Genomic DNA, 22,755 nt, shown 5'->3' on the forward strand with positions numbered 1-22,755 from the left:
TTGGGTTGCTAAGCAACCTTGTGTCTGCATGGTGGAGTGGGGGTGGGAAGGGAGAGAAGCACCAGGTCAACAGAGACAGACACTCACAAGCATGGCTGTGTCTGATTGGACACATCAGCGTTACTGATGAATGATGCCGATCACTATCACGTTGACTGCTTGAAGCCCTGAACTGTGCTCCTCTACAGAAGCAAGAGTATATTTATCTGTATCAAAAACTGAGGCACCAAGATTTTCCAAAAGCCTGGCAAAAGAAATTTTAACATTTCTATCTATCTACCTATCCATCTATCCTATCTAATCTATCCTATCGAGGTATCCTATCTTTTCAGGTTACATGTAAAAGTCCAGATGAGGATTCCCCACTTGTATCCCCACCATGGTGGGTGGTCATGCTCCGCTGTCACCACAGTAACCAGAGTGGTCCAAGGCCAAGGCTTCATGGCTGAAAGGAGACAGACCCAGGTCTGGGGTCAGGTGTGGTGGATTGAACTGGATTTACTGTACCCGGACTTGCCATATGAAGAGGTGATGACTGTATTGTGATTTTTTCAAAAGATGATTATGAGGCTTATATATTGGTAGAGTGGTAGACAGTTAAGGAGTCTGGATGATAATTTATGTGTGTGCTTGTTTTTCTGCTAAAACTATTGAATGGCTATAGATTCTATTTTTGTGATGTAGGGTTTGATTGATTGAAATAAACATATCACATGGAGTTGATAGTGAGGTAAGAGATATAATTTTCTCTTTGAAATTAGTGGGGTGGATGAAGTATAATAAAATAAAGAGCATAAAGATATATAGAAAGCTACTTGAGTAACCTGGCAGTTGCACCATGTTGGCTTATCTCATTGGTACAAAAACAGAGGAGCTTTTTAGTTATTTACAATGACAATGAAAATTTTCTACAGTTCAGTGTGTTTCTTTCAATTTATACCAAAGACAGGTGTTATACCAAATACTTATTGTGCTAGCTGATGATGTAAATATAATTACTTTTAAACTTCTAGCTTTTATTTGTTTGTATATTTGTTTTTGAGCGCCCACATTCACAGTTTGGTTCAGTCTTGCGTTGCCAACCTTTTAATGCACAGGTAACACAGCAGTTAATGCTAACGCTGCTACGTTAGCTGGCAGAGGAAATTTAACATTTAGCGAGCAAACTATATATTTCTCTACTCGTGGGTTTTTCATTCAGAACTGAAAGGTCATTGAATATTGGACTTAACGCCACAGGTAACGATAAGTTGACCTAGAAGTTAGTAGTCGTAATTAATTCACACAGCGTAGCTTTATGCAAGCATGTGCTAATAAGTTAGCAATAACGATGTTAAATGTAACTTTTTTTGGGAGGATTTTCAACGTTTTGTTTTTGCTCCATAATAGCCAGAAACACATATAGCTAATATACGCAACAGTTTAATGTAGGGAAGGTAGCAGGGATATCATTTGTGTCGCTGTTAGGAGAAATTCATATATTCTACATTGGCAGTCTAGATGTTAATTGAAGAACTACAACTCCAGTGAGCACCAGGGACAAGATTTAGTCAAAATATGAATGAATCCATAAGAGATTTGGTGGCATATGGTTAGAGTAAATAGGTGGATGCGTGCAGGTAGGACAGCATGTATGGGAAACAGTGGGTGGGCTTTGAAGAGCTTTGTGGTGGATGTCACACTGGCAGGGGGCAGTTAGAAGGGCAGATATGGCAATGATGTGTGGAGTACTGCCCATCACTGGTAAGTAGTAGCTGGGGGAGGGTTATGCTGGCAGTTTTGGAGTAAGTCAGATAAACAGCTCTTCCTGTTCCCTGCTGTGGGGGAGTTTAAAGCCTGGTGGCAGACTGCCAGCACCAGTGATGGTACCAACTGTCACTGGCAGCCCCTTACTCTTTTCTGCCACACTGACTGAAGCCTACGTGCATGTTGGTGTGTGAACTGGAGTGTTTCTTTGTCAGTCAGTGGTCAATCTGGTCCTGAGATATGTGGTTTCTTGAAATGTTTGTCTGTAAATATATTTTCTGATTATGATATATCCTATTTGGTGATTTTTTTAGGTACATCAATTTAACACTAGTCGATCAGTCCTGCAAGTTAACTTTGGCACTATGAAATTGTGATAACCTTTTTTCATTATTATTTTAAATCTTGACTATCAAGTCAACAAAATCATCAGAGAAAATAATACATTGGCTTCAAAGCAATGGAATGTGCAATTTGACAGTAACAAATAATGAAATCTAAAAAAAACAAATGACCTAAATAATTTCATTCATTTTTAATTAGAGCTTTTACAGAACCACTAATGGAAAACTAATATTTTACATTATATGAGAAGATTAATGATATCTAATATCATTAAATATGAAGCTGAGAGGTATCTAGCTTAGCACTAAAACTGGAAAGCTTACTGTCTCTCTCTGTTTTTAATCTTTATGCTATACTAACTGACTGGGTGGTGACTTCATATTCAGCATAAAGACAATGAAATTGATATTACTCCCTGCTAAGAAAGTGAACAGAAATTTGTAGAACTGTAACTTGATAAGATCCTATACTAAGATACTGGATAAACAATACATTACAATTAGCACACAGCCCTACCCTCTATACAGAATTGCATTAAAAGAGAATCTGCTGTATATTAAAATCTGTTCAACTTGTGTGTTAGTCATCTGTGCTAATTGGAATACGTCTCCAGGTGAATCCTCTAACAGTCACTATGTTGTGGTTCATACTATGTCAAACAGTCCTCCTCCTGCTCTCTCTGCTTTCTCTCCCATTAATCACATCTTTATAAGACACTCACTCACTTCCGCTCCACCACCCATTCCCTCATTCCTCCCTATTTCTTTATCATATTTAATCACCTGCAGTCAGTGATCACCCAGATCTCAGCTCTGTTATGATTGGCTACGCTGTGGAGTGGGTGGTACGTGCTCTGATGCATCACACACATGTATCAGCGCAGCAGGACAGATCCTCTCTCTCACTCTCCCTCCCCCTCTCTCTACCTCTCACTCTGCCTTTCATACATACGCCAGAACGCAGACTGCAGCAGAACGTAGGCCAGTAGGATTTTCCGCCTCATACTGGAACAGCCGAGAAACCAGCGAGACAGTTACCGGCTGAGGAGGAAGGAGACGTTTTTCATGGAGGATCAACTGACCAGTACATGACCCACAAGCTGTCGAGTGCATAGGTGAGTGTGTGTTTATCCAGCTGTATATGTGCATCTATGCGTGTGAGTTCACTGCAGAAGCAGCAGCACTGCAGATACACCGACCCAGGGCTCTGCTCATCCCTCTTTCCCCTCCCCCCACTCTCCTCCTTTTCATCTCTCATCTTATTTCTCTTGAAGTGTCCATTAACTAATAGGAACTTTATCTATTTCTGAGAGCATAGGGTTGTGTATGTTGTGTGTTTTTGTGAGGGAGCAAGATTGGTCTGGCCCCACCTGTACTTAGCAACTGCAGGGTCGACATTTCTTGCTTCACAAGTGATATGTGCTCGTGTGACATATAAATCAAGCGTATCCCAGGTAGTTTTTGAACTGTTTTTAAATAATCCCCCTCCTGCAGGTTTTCATCTGGATCAGTTTTGTGGGACCCTACACTCACCCACCCCTCCTCTGGGACGAGCCCACTCCCTTACTACCATCTTCATTTAAGGATACGATGCCTGGCTCTGCACCCCTGTGCTGAGAAGGCGTCGGCGGGCAGCAGTATGGGCACTGTGCTGGCCGGCATCCCCACCACCCCCTCCGCCACCAATCTGCCACCACCACGCTGCCCCACCAAAACGGGCGCTCCCCCCAGCCCTGCTGATGGGCGAAGACACTGACGCCACACTGACGCTCAACCACCACGGCTTCCTCCCCGACCACAACTATGTGACTGAAGGTAAGAAGATGACAGAGGAAGCTGCTTGTGTCTGTATGTTACAGAGTATGTATTTGTGTGCTCCCATATGAGTGTGTATTTATGTGTTGGTCTTTTGGAATATGTATGTTTGTGTGACAAGTGTGTGTATGTTTGCCAGCCAAAACAACCTCAATATGGTCTTCTGATCTTCTATAAGCTCTGCGTTGATCAGTATTCAGACAGAGTTGCAGACAGTGCAACAAGAACTAGAGAGCAAGATGTTGTTTGCTATACAATATTAGAACATCGTAAGCAAGTTTTCCAGTCCTGTGCTGGCAGCTTTTCTCATAGTATTTTCTGCTCTCTTTGTATCTTGCATCTTTCATTTCTGTTTTTTGTTTGTTTTGCATTTATACGGCACTTACCTCCTGAAAAACAGTTATTGTGTTACACTGGAGTAAGAATTGACATGGCTTGTGTTTGACTATGTGTGTGTATGGTCCTGTTTGTGTCTGTATGTCAGAGACTAATCATGAGAAAAAACTTTTTTCTGTAGCAAAAGAAATATCCAGAAAAGCACCCAGAAATTTCTACCACATTCTTTTGTAGACATTGCACAGCACGTCATCTGTCACACCATGACAGTCACCCACATGTAGTCATTGTTACTCTCTATCTGAATGTAACAGGTGCAGGTGTCAAATTGAATATGTATTATACCAGAACGTAGGCAGGTGAATATTAAAATGTCCAGTAGCACACCAACTGTGCAAACCACGGAATTCCTTTGGCTTGTTTCAGAAAAAAAGATGGAGTATAAAGTTAGATAACCAGCAGTAATCTTACTTACACCACTAATTTCATCTGCTTTCATGTCAGTGTTGCCTGCCTGTTTGTCCCCAGTCTGTTTCTCACACTTGCAGAACAGTGGCTTATCAGCTTAGGGTCATGAACGTTCTTACTCATTTGTGATCCTAATATTACTACGGAAAGGAGAATTATGCTTTCTGTATCTGCACTGTAATCTCATTCTTCTTACACAGAGGCACATGCTGTGGAGACCTGTGGTTCTGCCTGTTGATTGTGTAAATGCTTTTGTGTGCATTTAACATACTTTATTGCTGAGAAGATTGAGGATTATCTGTTTTTTCTTTTGTTTGTTTGTCTGTATGCGACTGTCATTTTATTCAGAATCTTCATTGGCAAAATGCGTCTTTGTCCGTTTTAGAAAAAGGATTTTAAAAAGTGACTGGCAGAAAATCAGTCTTAACATCCATCACCAGACATCCAATATTGCCATAGCAACAGTCAGTGATGATAAACATGCTGCTTTTCATGCTTGGCCAATATGATTGACAGGTCATCTCCACCCACCAATAATGGAAGTATTAATTATTCCACACATCTCACGCAGACACAGACATTATTCAGGGTGAATCGGTGATGAGCACACACCAAGGTGGACACATCATTGAACATTACCGGTCTGAAGAGCTGTGTAACACATAGGCAGCCTGAAAATAGATACCTAAAGAAGAAATACAAATGAACTAGTTTCTAAAAATTCCTTTCAGGACCAACAGAGGTAATTTTCTGTCACAAATAAACAAAATGATTCATTACCTGCCTCTTCTTCTACGTCCATTCCAACCCCCTTCACCTTTCTTCCATGTTCACCCCCATCCCCCATCCTACTCCCCATTTTCATCCACCTCACTCCCACTCCTTCCCTCCCTTTTCCCCCATCAGTCCTCTAATGCAACTTTCAGCATTGCCCAGTGCCGAAGTGCTGCATCTGCCAAACAATTATCCAACAGTGCTGTAAAGGCTGCTCAAACACAATGTGCCTCTGTATGTGTTTTAAAGGAAAGACTGAGGGTGGTAGAGACGGAGGTGGTGCATGTGATTTTATGCTTGGGTGTATTTTGTTTTCTACTGTGTGCCTCCATATTTCTTCCTTTTTTTTGCCTGTGTTCACATTCATATTCATGTCTGTGTCTCTGAGTCCATACTGTGTCTTTTTGTTTGTTCAGGTCTGTGTATATGTATGAGTGTGTGTCTGCACATGTTTTGCGCAGACATAGTGTGTTTGTAGACCCTCCTGTGGGGATTCCCCTGCCCTTTAACTCCCTCAGGGGGAGGGATGCTTAACCTCCCTCTACCTTACGGTCCCTACCTTCCCCTTCTTCCCTCCATCTCTTACTTCCCTCGTTTCACTTCCTTTGCCATTTGCAAAAGCTCCCATTGCTACAGCTGCACCTCCAGCTGGAGTAGTTTTTTTTTTGGATTGAGGGATGAATAAATAAATTTGTACATTTGGACATTTTTGAGATTTTTGACAGTAACATGTATCTGGATACAAAACTATACTAACAGAGTTTAAAAAATATTGTTCATTGCAAATCTACACATCCACATATGCAAATTGTATATACAACTGTAGAAAGAAAAATAAAAAAAATATTTGCTTTTGTTTTTTAACATTTACATTTCTGTGATTTTGAATTGGATATTTTTAGGTGTTTGGGCTGTTTGGTAACTGCAGTTTTCATTATATCTCAAATCAATAATGAAAATAATTGTTGGTTCAGCTCTAATACTGATCTGTATGTATATAAGTGAGCTTTTAACAGCACCTCTAAGCCTGGTCTTATGGTCATTGCCACCTGTGGGGAAATTCGAAAGAGCACCAGAAAACTGAATTTTATAAAAGAGGCCTATCAATACAAAGACTTTGTCCCATTAGTGGTCTGTCTTGGTTCATCCTTAATGTCTTGCTAGCCTTCCTGCTAACCCCAGCATGTTCATGTTATATAGATACAAAATGATCATGAATATATCATCAGTCAGTTTTCTTTGATGAGTACTCATGGCCAAATGTGGTGATGTAGTAACTCAGTCCCTACCCCTCCCTGCCTGGTCATCCTTCCTTTCCTCCCTCCTTACCTTCTTCCTCCCTGTTGCCCTCCTTCCTCCCTTCCCTTGCCTCCATCCTTGCTCCTCTTGCAGGGCTGCTCCTGGCTATAGCCTGAAGAGCTCCGCCCATCCTGTCCACCCCTCTCCACCCTGGAGTCCTCCCCCAGGATGTTGAGCCCCATCCAGGTCCTGTGCTCCGACATCACTACTCTTTCTCTGGAGCCTGAGCCGTTTGCCTCTTACACTGAAGGTGTGTGCTCTATCCTCTTCTATCCTGAAGGTCATATCTATGTTGCACAGTTGTGCCTTATGACCCCAGTGTGAGATATGAGGATCTATGTGTGTTCATATGGAGTGAGTGTGTTATTAAATGTTTCTTTTTGAGTAGTTGAGTCACATGGGCCTGAGTGTTATAAATATCTTAACCATCACTTTGTCTTTGTCTGCCTCACCTTTTTTGTGTGTCTCTATTTTTGTACCTACCTCTTTATTTTTGTCTGTTTGCCCGCTTCAGTGTGGATTGCGTGCGTGTGTGTGATTTTAAAATAGTTTGACCAGATGACATCCCATCTGCTTCAAACTACTTCTATTTAATATAGCTAATATTTTTTCAATAATTAATTCACAGATATTTTTCAATTTTCCTGAGTAATGATGTAGTCTATGAAATCTCAGAAAATAGTGAGAGAGTTAGTTTTGTATGGCACACAGTCCTAAACCCAAAGTTATTTAGTTTGCTATTGAAATAAAAACAGTTTACCACTGAGGAGCCAAATGTGTTTCCACAGATTTGTTTTGGTAAAATAACACAACAACAAAAAAAATAATTCAGAATTGATTACCAGAACCATTAATTTTTTGTTGATCAGCGAGTCAAATCATTTCAGCTGTAAACACACTGACACAGAGGTAAGAAAGACACTGAAAAAACAGTCAAAAGCTCTTTTAATATAAAGGATTACATTTCAGTAATTACAAGGGACGACATATAATCTCTGTTTTTTAATAATGCCGGGGTTAGATGGGTTAGTGGTTGTAAGCCACTTAAACTCTTAATCTTTTTTATGTTACAGTCTCAAAGAAATTGATATAAAAAATTGTACACTGATAGATTTTGGAAATCATGCATTCAGGAGATGATTTTGCAGATTGGTAAAGCAGGTTTACAGGTGTATTTCACACATGATGAAGCTGGTTTGGTTTGTGATTCTGATTGTTTATGTCCATAACCATTAGGCTCACACCAGCTCTGATCTATTGTGCTGATGTGTGTTTGGAGAAATGGTAGACTCCCTGCTGTGCGGGGCTTAAATCATTCCTCTTCACACATATGTGCTTTGTACAGAAACACAGGCACACAGTTTTTTCCAGATAACTTCGAAACTGCAGGACAGGGATCAATTTAACATTTCCCTCCGGCAGTCTCTCCCCTCATCTCCTTCCCTCCCTGCTCTCCCTCCAACCCATTTATTTCTCTATAGGGTAATTGAGTACACACACTTGTGCACACGTACACAGGAAATGAGGGGCGCTTGAGCTGCAGTACACATACGCACACACACACATCTCCTGCTGGGTGGTGGCTTGTAAGGAGTGCGTGTTTTTGGCTTGGCTTTAATAGTCCATGTTTACCCAGACCTAAGAGATCTATAATTAGGACTGCAGGATGCCTGTTCCCCTCTCTGTCTCTACAGTAGCCTTAACCAAAAAATAATAATCAGGAAATCCCCCCCCCCTCTACCTATGCCACTACTGTCATCTGTCCCATTCATCTCATCTCCTCTCCTCTCCTCTCCTCTCCTCTCCTCTCCTCTCCTCTCCTCTCCTCTCCTCACACAGGTTGGAACTAAGGATTATTTTTGTAATAAATTAATTTGCTTTTTCTTTTTTGTAAAATTGATTTATTTTTGCTTTTTACTATAGTGGAAAATGCTTCTCACAATTACATAAAGCCCCAGCTGAGGCCTTTAACTGACTTGTTTTGATCAAAGTCAAACAAAGTCCTCTGTCTCATAAGATAAAGCTGGAAGCTGGAACCAGCAGAAATTTGGCAATTTTTCTGAACAAATTCTTTAAACAATTAAATTGTAAATTATTGAATCAGTTAATCTTTACCTACAAAAACAGAGCGAGTATCCTTATGAACACCTCACAGTGCATTTGGGTGTTTGGTGTACATCAGTTGTGCATGTTTTTTATGCTTATCTAAGTCACTGGGTTCATTCATGTTTGTGTGTTGTTTTGTGTTGATATGCACTGTATTTGTGGGTACGTGCAGAGTCATTGTGTGTTTCCCCAGCTCCTGCAGTGTGGCGATGAGTCAGACAGGACTGCTGATGCTAATGGACTGTCTGTGGGAGAGAGAATCAGCCAGCTTGATATACTGTCGCAAATACACACACACTGTAAGACACTGACTTGCAGCTTCACAACATACACATATTACAGAACAGTAGCCAGGAGTGTCTCTTGAAGGAGAATATCAGTACTCACGATGATCCTTGTATTTGCAGTTGTTCGCATTTTTAGTCATTTATTTTTTTCTAGTGTTCTTCTAAAAGAGTGAGAGAGACAGATGGGTGTGAGCTGTGTGTGAGAGAAGGAAAGAGAGAGACATACAGAGAGATGAAGTTGAAAAACAGGCAGGATGAGGGTGTGTGCTTCATAGTTTATTCTGCTATATTGTGTGCCACTTCAGTGGGTTTGCTTAGCTTAGCTTTTCTGTGGGACTTGAGTGAAACACAGTGGTAAACATGCTTGCTCAGGCCCATATGTTGGCATCATTATGTACATTCAAAAGTCCCTGGCATGTGTATATGTGTCTGTGAATTTAACTGCATTTGTATGGATCTGTGTGCTTAAGAGTGCCATTATGTGTGTTCAGGCATTAATTATCTACATATGTTAATTTCAAGTGTAGTATCTGATGTATGTCCTGGTATTAATTTAGCTGCGTTTATTAGTGGAAAAAAATACCCGATGCATCATTATTTTACTGCACTCCTTCGTCCTGCAAGGGTTGGATTGATAAATCCCACTTCCTTTACCAGACGGCCATATACAGCAAACCATTACAAGTGCCAAAGCTACTGGTTGGCTCAGCCTGTTACCATGGCAACCCGAGCTCACCGGAGTACCGTTCCATCGCCTCCGCCCCAGCGCCTCTTCCCTTCACCTCTCTTTCCATGCTTCCTATTCTTTCACCACCGGCATCACCACCACTAGATTCATGCTAACATAGAGTCAGCAGTGGAGTGCTGTGGGGGAAGGAGAAGAGGGAGAAAGAGAGCTGACTGAGGATAGACTATCACAAAAAAGTAAAATGGGGCAAAAGATAGAAATTGGGGATCAAGAGATTAGCGAAAGTGTGGGGGCAGAGGGCATGACAGAGAGAGAAAACCTGTAACAGAAGAAAAAATTGAAACTCAGGAAAAATGAAGCTACTGCAGTGACTCAGAGATCAAGAAACTGCAAAGACTAGTGGGAAGATGATAGAAAAATAGAGGCAACCAGCAATGCATGAAGTGTGTCAGGAGCAGGGTGAATAAGGTTGTGTTGGTGTATAGGTTGAAGGGCAGCCTCCCCTCATCATAAAATCTCTCTCTCTCTCTCTCTCTCTCTCTCTCTCTCTCTCTCTCAAGGCCACCACAAAATAGGCAAGGCTACAGCTTTGGAACTCTCAATAAATACCCTCTCCACACCCAGTTTTTATTATTTCATAGTATAGTATTTTGTGTTTTATTTTCAAAACTGAGCTCAGTGGATGCCTTTTGGTTGGACACATGATCTGGAATGAGTCAAAATTTAAAATTTTGCATTATCTTTCCTGATATTTTGGTAATGAAAAACAGATTTGAGCTTTTGTTGTAAAGTAACCTTTTTCAAGCAGGGCTGCTCTGGAGGCTTCAACACTTACAACTGTATTGTTTTGTATGCATGTGGATTGTGTAGCTACTTTTTGATTACATTGGACATTATTCGAAAATAACAATGGGCTTTGTGCTTTTGGAGAACAATCAGTGGTTTTAAATCAGAAAACTATGCTGCCAGGTTTCTATGTTTCATTTGACAAAATTTTCTGCAGGAAATTTGGCAGACTGGAAGACATATCAGATGTTAAGTGAAACTGATGTGTTTTGTATTATTATTTTAAGGAAATTTCTGCTGTGGCATAGACGTAAAACCAGTTGTATATGTTAAACTATGAAGTGTGAAGTCAGAGAACAGAATAGGAGTTATGAAAAAACAGGTCAGTGTTTTGGGAAATACGCATATTTAATCCCATGCCAAGACTTGGATAAGATGATGGTGAACTGATGTCACAAGAATGGATGGATCGATGGATCAGCTAGCCTGGTTTTGTTTGTGAGTGCAGTTAACAAAAATATTTCTGCAAGAATGCAGGAAGTCAAAAATGATTCCTTTCTAACTTTCTGACACACCTGATGGATACACCAGCAACTTAACAACTGATCAGAAAACTGGACAGTGTATTTTGGTGGGTGTCCTGTAACAGTCAATGTATGAATGAACATTTGATAAAGAGACTTGAAAACATTTGCATTTGTTGTGATTGTTGATTATGATGTGTGAACATGACTCAGTCGGCACTGAATTCATTGCCATGATCAGCATAATCAGCAACTGTCTGTTCTTAACGCAGCCTTTGTATTTACATGTGTGAAAATTGTGCAGAGAATATTCCAGCCACAGATTTGAAACTTCACGACAACATTAACGTCACTGCTGTCAGTAACCAGACTGGACTTATTTTCCTGCTGCAAACAATTTGAGCTGAGAGACGTGAATGTACAAATCAAATGACAAACAAGGTCAAAATATATACATGATGTTTATTATTATTTTTTTATTTATCTGTTCAGAATCACAGCATTATACTACCTATTACACCTAGTTTTAAATTGACTTGTTAGATGAGTTCATTTTATATGGTCTCATTCAAGGTTAGCTACAGTCTCTCTTCCCATCTCTTTTTCATTCAACCAGTGGTTACTGTGAAGGTGATTATTTTTCAGGCCAAGCAGTTCTGTCTCCAAATAAACTTCAATTTAAATCATGCATGCCCTTCATTATTTGCCACAGTTGAGTATCTTTTATTTCAGAGTCTGTGGATTGTGTGATGCAGGAAGGAAATCTGAAAGCACTGAGTCAGTAAATGTTAAGTGCTTACTCCTCATATTGTTTAGATGACACTGAGTCAGACTGTGTTGGTGTTTCAGGACTAGTATTGGGAACGTTGCTACAAATATGCAAATTAATGTACTGAAACAATGTTTGAATGATAATTAATCACTTATGTGTTGTGTTTATAAATGATTTCTATATACACTCAATGAAAGATGAAATGACGCAACCCAAGCGTTACGCGTCATTGTGTATGTGTCATTATGTAACACAGATAACACCTGTGTCTAGTGAGAAACAGCTGCATAATTATCTGTGACTGTCTCTCTATATTTTCTCTGTTTTGACAGGCTAAAATGTACTGTGTAATGAAAATTTTCTCTGGAACTTTACACATAATTGGTAATTAATTAACTACACACAATTAGTAATCAAATATTGTTTTATTCCAAATATTAATTTGAATATTTTATTCCACTTTCATGTTAATGCATTGACTATCGACTTGGCTTAATAATTTAAAGTCAAGTAAACAGGTTATATAGATGAATGATGATTTGTGGTCAATTAGCTAACAGGTTCTCTCCCTCTCTTTCCCTGCCATTCTTTCCTCTCATGCACCATTTCTTTCTCTCTCCCTCTCTCTATACCTCCATTCCTGCCCTTATGCCCTCACCCAGCTGATATCATCTCCACTGTTGAGTTCAACCACACTGGAGAGCTCCTGGCCACAGGAGACAAGGGGGGCCGAGTGGTCATCTTTCAGAGGGAACCTGAAGTAAGCATACACACACACTTACACACACTTACACTCATACACACATACACACAGATAAACTATTTTTCATTTTAGCTGTGAGAACAGCAATGAACACACAGTTCCCTTCCAGCTACACTCTGGTTTGATTGATAAATAGCCGATGCTCCTGTTGTGTCAGTGTATTGTTATAGTTGTGCAAAGTCTGTGCCATGCTGTTTCTTCACATGATAAGGTGACTGAATCTGGCCTGAGGTGGTACATTGCACTGTGAATGTACACCTGAACAAGTGCACATTTTTCTCTCCACATTTTCACATACCATTTTTCACAATTTTATTTCCAGAGCAAAACTGAGCCATTCTCTCAGGGAGAGTACAATGTCTACAGCACCTTCCAGAGCCATGAGCCAGAGTTTGACTACCTTAAGAGTCTGGAGATCGAGGAGAAGATCAATAAGATCCGATGGCTGCCTCAGCAGAATGCTGCACACTTCCTCCTCTCCACCAATGGTGAGTGTCTCCCACCCACACGTCTCAGACGAACCCAGAAGTTGTGGAAGTAGTGTTGTGCTTGGTTGATATTTTTGTGGAAAATGGAAACATTTAAATGCATTATTTTAAGCCCTTTCTTTGCCATTCCTTAGGCCAAAAATAAACATTTCCTTGACTAAAGAGTGGAGAGTTGCTTGTGTTGCATCATATTTCAGTAGTGCATTAGGACTGAGTTTCATCAGTTTACATTATGTCTATATGGCTATATTGGATAATCTATAGATTTTCCCTGAGAGCCTTCCTATAGATTTATTTAAGTGTTGCATAATTTACTATTGAAGGTATAAGAAATGTAAATGTTTCTCAGTAAATGGTTTGAATTGTGGTGGGTTATCTTATCTATTTTGTAATTTCTGATACATTCATGTGCGCAGGTTCACTCAGTCTTTATGCTATAATCCTAAAATAGTTCCTTTGGTAAGGTTTTATATGTATTCCATACTTTTAGTCACATCTCAAGATAAACTCAGTCACAAAGAAACATAGCCTTTTTATTCATTTATCACACTTCCAAATTATTTCTGTTCTTGGCTGATCATTTGATGGCCCTATCTGTTTACCAGATAAGACCATTAAGTTGTGGAAGGTGAGTGAAAGAGACAAACGGCCGGAGGGATACAACCTGAAGGATGAGGAGGGTCGCATCAAGGACATCTGTACCGTCACCTCCCTGCAGGTAATTATTTATGTTTTTCTCTCTGTCCGTATGTCTACATGTAAATCCACACACTAAAACATTCATAAATGCAGTAGGATGTGCAATATATCTAGGTCAGTGGGCACAGATGTGTTTGCATGTGCAAAAATGGGTCAGTGGCACAAAGGTACATGTGTGTAAGTGGGAGTGTGTGGGAGTAGAGAAATCCTCTATTTTGAGCTATAGAGAACAACAACACAGCGCCAGAAATGGATTTAGTGTTTGTATTTGTAGGGTTAGTTTTAAGATTACCATATAAATGTTAACATGCAAACAATTCACATACAAATGTTAATGCAAATTTAAAGATAGGAAAATGCAGTGAAAAGACCTTTAAACTATACAGTGAATGGCTCTTGATCATGCTATCATGCAAGCACATTTGGCTTCTAGCAATTATCTATTATTGTCAAAGGAAGTAATGCATTAATTATTAACTCATCATACTACTACTTAATCCGCTTTGTGTATCACAACCATTTTTCTTCTCATAATTAGTTATGTAGGTTGTTAAGCTGCTCTCTCTCTTTCCTTCTGTCCAAGGTGCCGGTGTTGAAACCAATGGACCTGATGGTGGAGGTGAGCCCCCGGCGAGTGTTTGCCAATGCCCACACATACCACGTCAACTCCATCTCCGTCAACTCTGACTATGAGACCTACATGTCAGCTGATGACCTGAGGATCAACCTCTGGCATCTAGACATCACTGACCGCAGCTTCAGTATCTTTTTGTGGGATAGAGTTTGCATCCATGCTGAGGAGAAGATCGAAATTATATAGGCATGAGTGTAACACACATGTAACACACAAACAGATATGACAGCAAGAATGGGTTTATTAAAGCACAAGGCCATACACAATGAACACATGAACCAACACATAAAATCTTATACATGCTCAATAATCAATCCCTGCCCACACATGCACACATAACAAACTCCCACACAGGTCCCACTTTGTTGTATATAGAAATGCACAAAGAGACAGTGTGGGGGAGGGGAATATTATTCTTGAGGAGTGAAAATGTAGCTTAATGAATAATTCAAAGACTGCATAAATATTTCAGCCCTTTTCTGAGTTCTAATCCAGTGCAGTAGCACAGAGTACAATCACATCCCAAATGCACACAGGATTTATAATATTATAGTTGATCTGAACATGGAATTACTTCTCTGTAAACAGTCCCCCAGGATGTATTTATATTGGTTTACTTTATTTCTGCTGTAAATTATTTACATTGTGCTAGTTCTGTGTATGTATAAGTATACATTTACATGCACTTACATTTTTAGTTTGTATTTGGATTTTGGGGCTGTGTGGGTCCAATGGGCTTTATAGTGTGCCAGTTAGTGACTGAAATGAATCTGTACATGCAGTATGGGAGCAGGGTTCAGGCTGAAACAAACTGCAGGGGCTGGGAAATTGACTCTGTTGTTTTGCTAAGCTATTCTTTCTCTCAGACATTGTGGACATCAAACCCGCCAACATGGAGGACCTGACAGAGGTGATCACAGCAGCTGAATTTCACCCCCACCACTGTAACCTATTTGTCTATAGCAGCAGTAAAGGCACCCTACGCCTCTGTGACATGAGAGAAGCAGCGCTGTGTGACAAACACTCCAAATGTGAGTAAAGCTGCTGAGCTGGAATGGAGACATACATGACAGCTACTTTTTAACTATAGCCTTTCTCCAGGAGGGTCCTTCAGAGGTCTTAAAATGTCTTATAGTAGTAGTTTCGCATGTTTTGGCATATGAGCTACAAACTTAACTGTGCTGTGTAACATTTTTTAAACTATGTTCTTAGTGTTTTAGATTGTCTTACCTCTCAGTCACAAGTTTCAGGTTTATTGACATGCTTTCTTTATTGCCAGTAATATGTCTGTCAGTCAGCCTGTGCACCATTTTCATTCAGGCTGAAATTTCGTAGAATGGACTGCAATGAAATTTTGTGTGTTAATGGTTCCCCGATGATGAGCCCTGTAGGATTTTGGGTGTGGTTCTGCTTGCTTCTGCTAAATCTTGTACAGATATTTAATGTTCACAATGGCACCCATAAAACCTTTGGTGATCCTCTGACTTTTCCACTGCAGCCACCAAAGGATTTAAATTCCTGGTTCTGAATGAAAAATCTCAAAATTTGTATGGAATTCCATGAAATTTGCTGCACACATTCAAGCCCCCTCTAAATTCAAAATTGTTTGGTTTACGGCCAAATAGGTGCAAAACAATAACATTCCTGTCTGTATCATCTTTGCTTTATGTTAACAACCCAGCACCGTAAAATAGAATGGTAAAGGCTCTACCTGCTTAACATCAGCATGAAAGCATTGCCATTCTAAGCATGTTACCAACCTGATGTTAGCATTTAGCACGAAGCACCACTGTTAGTCTTACGGAACCTAGCTAATGAGCTACTCACATTAACTTGCAGTGACTTAGTATACCTGGCTTAAGATAATTGTTAGCTATTGTTAGTTAGTGTTTGCTATATTTATGTGTGATTTTGCAGCTAAGAGAAGGCACTGTCTTCTTTGGCAGTGTATTCCGTGATTTGACATTATTTACTGTGTATTCAATTTGTAGTGTATGAACCAAAAACTTCAAAATGTCTCAGGAATGTTAAGGTAAATCAAAAGTTTGATTTTCTTACAGTTTTTAAGCACAAAAAAACAGCTGCAGGTCCATTGTTTCATTGATATACAGTAGTGTGAAAAAATGTTGGCCCCTTACTGATTTCTTCACATCATGCAGTTAAATGAAGGTTTTTATTATTAAGGGAAAACAAAATCCAAAACTGTGTGAAACAGTGTTTGCCCCCTGAACCTAATAACTGGTTGGACCACCCTTAGCAACAACAACTGCAATCAAGCATTTGCAATAACTTGCAATGAGTCTGTTACAGCACTGTGGAGGAATTTTGGCCCACTCATCTTTGCAGAATTGTTGTAATTCAGCCGCATTGGAAGGTTTTTGACCATGAACTGCCTTTTTAAGATCATGCCACAGCATCTCAATCGGATTCAGGTCTAGACTTTGTCTAGGCTACTCCAAAGTCTTCATTTTGTTTTTCTTCAGCCATTCAGAGGTGGACTTGCTGGTGTGTTTTGGATCATTGTCCTGCTGCAGAACCCAAATTTGTTTCAGCTTGAGGTCTCGAACAGATGGCCAGACATTCTCCTTCAGGATTTTTTGGTAGACAGCAGAATTCATGGTTCCATTTCTCACAGCCAGTCTTCCAGGTCCTAAAGAAGCAAAACAGCCCCAGACCATCACACTACCACCACCATATTTTACTGTTGGTATGATGTTCTTTTTCTGAAATGCAGCATTACTTTCACACCAGACGTAATGGGACACACACCTTCCAAAAAGTTCAACTTTTGTCTCGTCAGTCCACAGAGTATTTTCCCAAAAGTCTTGGGGATCATCAAGATGTTTTCTGGCAAAACTGAGACGAGCCTTTATGTTCTTTTTGCTCAGCAACAGTTTTTGTCTTGGAACTCTGCCATGCAAACTATTTTTGCCCAGTCTCTTTCTTATGGTGGAGTCATGAACAGTGACCTTAACTGAGGCAGGTGAGCCCTGCAGTTCTTTGGATGTTGTTGTGGGGTCTTTTGTGACCTCTTGGATGAGTCGTCGCTGCACTCTTGGGGTAATTTTGGTTGGCCGGCCACTCCTGGGAAGGTTCTCTACTGTTTTCACCATATGTAGATAATGGTTCTCACTGTGGTTCGCCGCAGTCCCAAAGCTTTAGAAATGGCTTTATAACCTTTTCCAGACTGATAGATCTCAATTACTTTCTTTCTCATATGTTTTTGAATTTCTTTGGATCATGCATGTCATGTGGCCCATATACTAAACTGTGCTACCTGTTTTGCTCCCACCCACTCCAGTGTTTGAGGAGCCCGAAGACCCCAGCGCCCGCTCCTTTTTCTCTGAGATAATCTCCTCAGTGTCAGATGTCAAGTTCAGCCACAGTGGTCGCTACCTGCTCACCAGAGACTATCTGACTGCCAAAGTCTGGGACCTCAACATGGAGAGCAAGCCCCTGGAGACATACCAGGTGGGTGGGTGACCATGAATGAAAAATATGATCCAAGAAACACCATCATGAATATTTTCTCTCAAACTCTGCTACTACCATGGGTTTCCTTCTAGCACATGTAGTCTGAGCAAAGTGAACTAATCAGTGGTTGAAGAAGCATCCACATATTTTCTTTTGCGTCCACTCTCGCAGATGTGCGTTTTCTACGACCTAATTCAACTGGGATTTCTAGTCACTGTGTGACAGTAATCTGATAACACCACAACTATAGAGCATCGTGTTTGGACAGAATGCTGACATTGGAGTTTTAGTCTTGTTTCGTCATATATTGCCTGATACTCCCATGCTCACTTCCCTGACGTAGGTGTTTGTGACTGAAATAACAGTTGTATAGTCTAAACTGCTGCTCGGTGACTAATTGTGCCTTTACTGAAAGAAGGCATTGTCATCCTGGAACATGTCCATAATTTGGCACAGAAATTAATCATAAGAAGAAGGTTGCATCAGTACTTACTGATGATTAGATTTTTCCAAAACCTTTTAAAGTTAATTGGATTGATTATGTGCCAAAGAATGCACTTCTTCTTATCAGGCCCTTGCTGTGGCCTTTAGCTTTTAACTTTGTCCAATGGATGTTCCTGTTACCGTTTGTGATCTATATAATAAATGATATCATGTATATGGAGTAGAGATGAAGTGGGCCTAACATACTGTGAAAACTGTACAGTACTAAACTGATAGAAATGTTTCTATTTTCATATGCTGTTGTTCACACATCTACACTCAGTTTGCCTCCAAAAGTGTCAGCTTTAAGTGTTTACAATAAGTCACCCCAGGTTCTGTTTATGCATTAAGCTAATTTTTTTTAGTGTGTTTATGAATCCCTAATGGGGCCGTGTGGGTGAACGTGTGTGTGTTTGATTGTGTGTATTTGCCTGACGTGTGAAAGCCTATGAGGCAGCAAGGAGTGGGAGGCTAAAACGCACTGGAGCTATTTATAAGCTGCTGAACCTCCACTCGTAAAGTGAGGCGGGAAGAAGGGATACCTTACCCAGCGCCCAACACCTAGATCTGCAATGCAGCACGGAGAGGGTGGAGGGGGGGGGGGGGGGTGTGAGGGTTTGGGAGGTGATGTTGGGATGGTGTGATGAGAGGAGAAGAATGAGGGGAGAATTTGTAAATGTGAGGATGAGAGAGTGATGGCAGAGGTCGAATGGAGTAAATTGACAGAAACGGAGAGAAGAAAAAGGGTTTCAGGGCTAAATTGCTCTTATTTTGATGAATTTCACTCTTTGTCCTCACGAATCAGGAAAAATATGCACAAATCCATGAGGGATCAGACACTGTTCTCTAAATCACAAATCATGCAGATAGAAAAAACAAAAAAAGACTGTACATTCACCTCCAGCTGACACTGTATCATTTCAAACCAAGCAGAAAGACCCTCAGGGAAAAACAAAAACGTCACCAGGTTTGATATACAACCATGAGCCGACCTCAGCTTGACCGTTATTGATTGCAAGGCGACTGTTGACTGCTGACTTTATGCAGAAAAAGAAAACAGGAGGCTTAATGCTGTGTGTGGCGGCTGGAGGAAGGTGTACATTTCAGGCTCTTGCATCACATTGCTGACACAGGCAGGTCGACTGAAATCACTGGGGAAGAGATTTATTAGGCAGTGAATATGCATGTGTGTGTGTGTTCATGTGTGTATCTGTTATCATGCCCTTGGTGGGTCTGATAATAGAGAGCTGGATGCTAATGGATTTATTGGATATGGAAAAGGAGTTTAGATTAAAATGTACTCCAGGCCCTTGTATTGCTGAGGGCTGTTGTTGTGTTGTGTTGCCTTTAGGGAAGTTTGTGGTACAACTTGCGCACTTTTAATGCATTTGTCTGTACAGAACTTTGTGTGTTTGTGTCATCTTTTTTCTGATCACTCTGGGAGCAAATGGGTCTTGCTGTGTGCTAGAGTAATTTTTAATCATATCAGTGTGTGTGTGTGTGTGTGTGTCTTTGTCTTTATTTCTCCAGGTTCACGATTACCTCCGGAGCAAGTTGTGTTCCCTTTATGAAAACGACTGCATCTTTGACAAGTTTGAGTGTGCCTGGAATGGCTCAGACAGGTACCGGATGTGTCTGGATGTGTGTGTGTTTCTGTAATTGCTAAATGAAAACTAAACATCACAAAGTGACAACATGTAAAAACAACATGTATTTTTAATGTTGAGGTTAAGTGAAGGTCCGTTCACCTGAGTGAGAGATATTAATGATCCCGAGAGGTTGTTCTTCTGTATCCTATGTTATAGAGTAATGCTAAGTTTAGTTGTTAAATGAATATAGGGTACTGAGCTAAATATAGAGGTATAAAGTAGCATAAAATTAAAAAGTACAGGTAAATGAAAAGTGTGTCTCAACACTTAAATACTCTCTTAGATACTTAGATTCTTAGATACTCTCATGTTTTAGAAAAATCCATCCATCCATCCATCCATCCATCCATCCATCCATCCATCATCTATACCTGCTTATTTCTAACCGGGGTTACAGGGATCTTCTGGAGCCTATCCAAGCTCCCTTTGGATGAAAAGCAGAGGTACACCCTGGACATATCACCAGTTCATCACAGGGCCTTTAGACAAATCCATTTTTGTCATTTAGCTGAATTAACTATAAATGTAGAAAGCTTGTGGGTGAAAAAGCTTGGTTAGGAGCCAGTGACTCTCAATTGAGTATTTAGAAAAGAACAAATTGAAAGTAAGAATTATACAAGCTAGGTTCTTCTCCTCCTCTGTCCAGCGTGATCATGACTGGAGCCTACAACAACTTCTTCCGTATGTTTGACCGTAACACCAAACGGGACGTGACTCTGGAGGCATCCAGAGAGAGCAGCAAGCCCCGAGCCGTCCTGAAGCCCCGCAGGGTCTGTGCTGCTGGAGGAAAGCGGCGGAAGGATGACATCAGTGTGGACAGCCTGGACTTCACCAAGAAGATCCTGCACACAGCCTGGCACCCGACTGAGAACATCATTGCCATCGCTGCCACTAACAACCTGTACATTTTCCAGGACAAACTCAACTCTGAGATGCATTAATGAATGGATGTCAGTGGCAAATACAAAGGAGTTTACACCCGAACACGCAGTTATACCAGAATGTACGCATTTACACACACACACACACACACAAATATCCACACATAGATGATCAGACAATATACACATATCTAAGTCTGCTCTGACACACTCCTTCACCTCCTCCCCAGCTTCCCAGAACTGAAAGGACCTAGAAAGGGCTAGAAAGGGAACAGGCTGGATTACGCAATGGATTATGGATTTCCAGTTTGTCCAAATTGTGGATTTCTTGATTGTTCACCTCTGGATTGTGGATGATGGATGGTCGATTGCTACAGTTCAGCTTCTGAGGGGAATAAATCCCCCTAGACTGGAGAGGCATTTACACTTGTCTTTTTTTCCTTCAAGCTCTTTTGCTTTCTGCACCTCCTCCTCTTGTCCTCTTCCCTTCTTTCTCTATTTGTGTGCTCGAGCAAAGCCTATTCTTATCCCTTGCCCACTGTTTTGTGTAACAAAAACCCTTCATGGTTGTCTACCAGCAGCACTGATGAAAAATGGGGCATTTATGTAACTGGTTGTTTAATTTCAGATCTGATAACCCACATCTGTTTTTGTAACTTGTTAAATAATGTTAATGATGGTAATTAGGATGAGAAGGAGAATTTAAAACGTTCCGTTTGATATGCAAGGATGAACTCGGGACCCTCCCCTTAACCCAAGTGCACCCAGACACCTGCGAGTTCAGTGAGTTAAAACATTCACAGTCCTGCAGATAGAAGCAGAAGTTAATAGATGATTACACCATGGCTTAATATGAGCACACACACTCATATCTGTTCCGCACAGTGTGTTTCAGTCATTAATGTGTTCTGTGCTGAAACTCTGTGGATTCTGCTTCTGGTCTGGGGCTATGTCGTGTGCTATTTTGCCATTAAAAACAACTCGTTAAGTTAAAAAAATAAAAAATAAAGTAAATGATTTCAACAATCAAGCAAAAAATGCTGCATGTCAAACAGATTTAGCCTAGGTGTTTATAAATTGACTCACTGACTGACTTGGCTGCCTTCTTAAACATTTAGACCCTGCTGTACAAAGGCTTCAGGGGCCCCGGGGGCCCCGTGCAGCACGAGTAAACATAGATGACCGAGCTCTCCTACCTTTATTTGTGTCTTCGGACACTGAAGCATGTTTACCAGTGTTCGGTTCATACGCCTACATGTACATTTTGAATGAAGCCGTCCAAGAATCAGTTTCTACTCGACTGAAACTGAGAACCAAGAAGAATGGAGAATGTTTCTGGTTATTGTTGTACTCTCAAAGAAAAAGAAAAAAAATCAAAGGGCCTAAATGGTGTCTGTATATACCAACTCTGTTTTTGTCATGTATGAGGTTTTTTTTACATCCATAAAAAATCTGCAGACTTGATCATCTATATCTGATGATTGCCTCCAAAGCTACAGCAGAGACATGGTTCTTTAATCTCTTCAGCTTTCCTCACTGATTACTTTGGTGATGTGCAGAAGTTTTTTTTAGTTTATTCTTTTAGTTATCCTTTTTTGGAAACATGTTTTACTCCACATCCTGACCAAACTAATGTATGTTCACGTATTTTTGTGTTAATATATTTTGATGACAAAACTGTCAAATGGACACTTATAAATAATGTTAATATGTTTTTTTTTTTTTGAATAAAGATTTCA

At 40.4% G+C, this 22,755-nt stretch overlaps 1 protein-coding gene across 2 annotated transcripts; it reads left to right on the forward strand.

Annotated features, from left to right (window-relative positions):
* Positions 1–451: 451 nt before the first annotated feature.
* Positions 452–22,671, forward strand: LOC113144298 (serine/threonine-protein phosphatase 2A 55 kDa regulatory subunit B gamma isoform). Of its 2 annotated transcripts, XM_026330228.1 has the most exons (11): positions 452–528; positions 3,048–3,205; positions 3,585–3,905; positions 12,608–12,705; positions 13,031–13,196; positions 13,802–13,914; positions 14,479–14,656; positions 15,396–15,560; positions 17,831–18,000; positions 20,017–20,108; positions 20,782–22,671. In XM_026330228.1, exons 3-11 carry the CDS (start codon positions 3,830–3,832, stop codon positions 21,074–21,076), a joined length of 1,353 nt encoding a protein of 450 aa, XP_026186013.1. In that variant the 5' UTR covers positions 452–528; positions 3,048–3,205; positions 3,585–3,829; the 3' UTR covers positions 21,077–22,671. The 2 variants fall into 2 exon arrangements, with proteins under 2 accessions (XP_026186013.1, XP_026186012.1); XM_026330227.1 differs by lacking the exons at positions 452–528; positions 3,048–3,205; positions 3,585–3,905 and adding an exon at positions 6,934–7,032.
* Positions 22,672–22,755: the final 84 nt, after the last annotated feature.

This window comes from Mastacembelus armatus, chromosome 10, assembly GCF_900324485.2.
Source record: "Mastacembelus armatus chromosome 10, fMasArm1.2, whole genome shotgun sequence".
Classification (NCBI taxonomy): domain Eukaryota; kingdom Metazoa; phylum Chordata; class Actinopteri; order Synbranchiformes; family Mastacembelidae; genus Mastacembelus; species Mastacembelus armatus.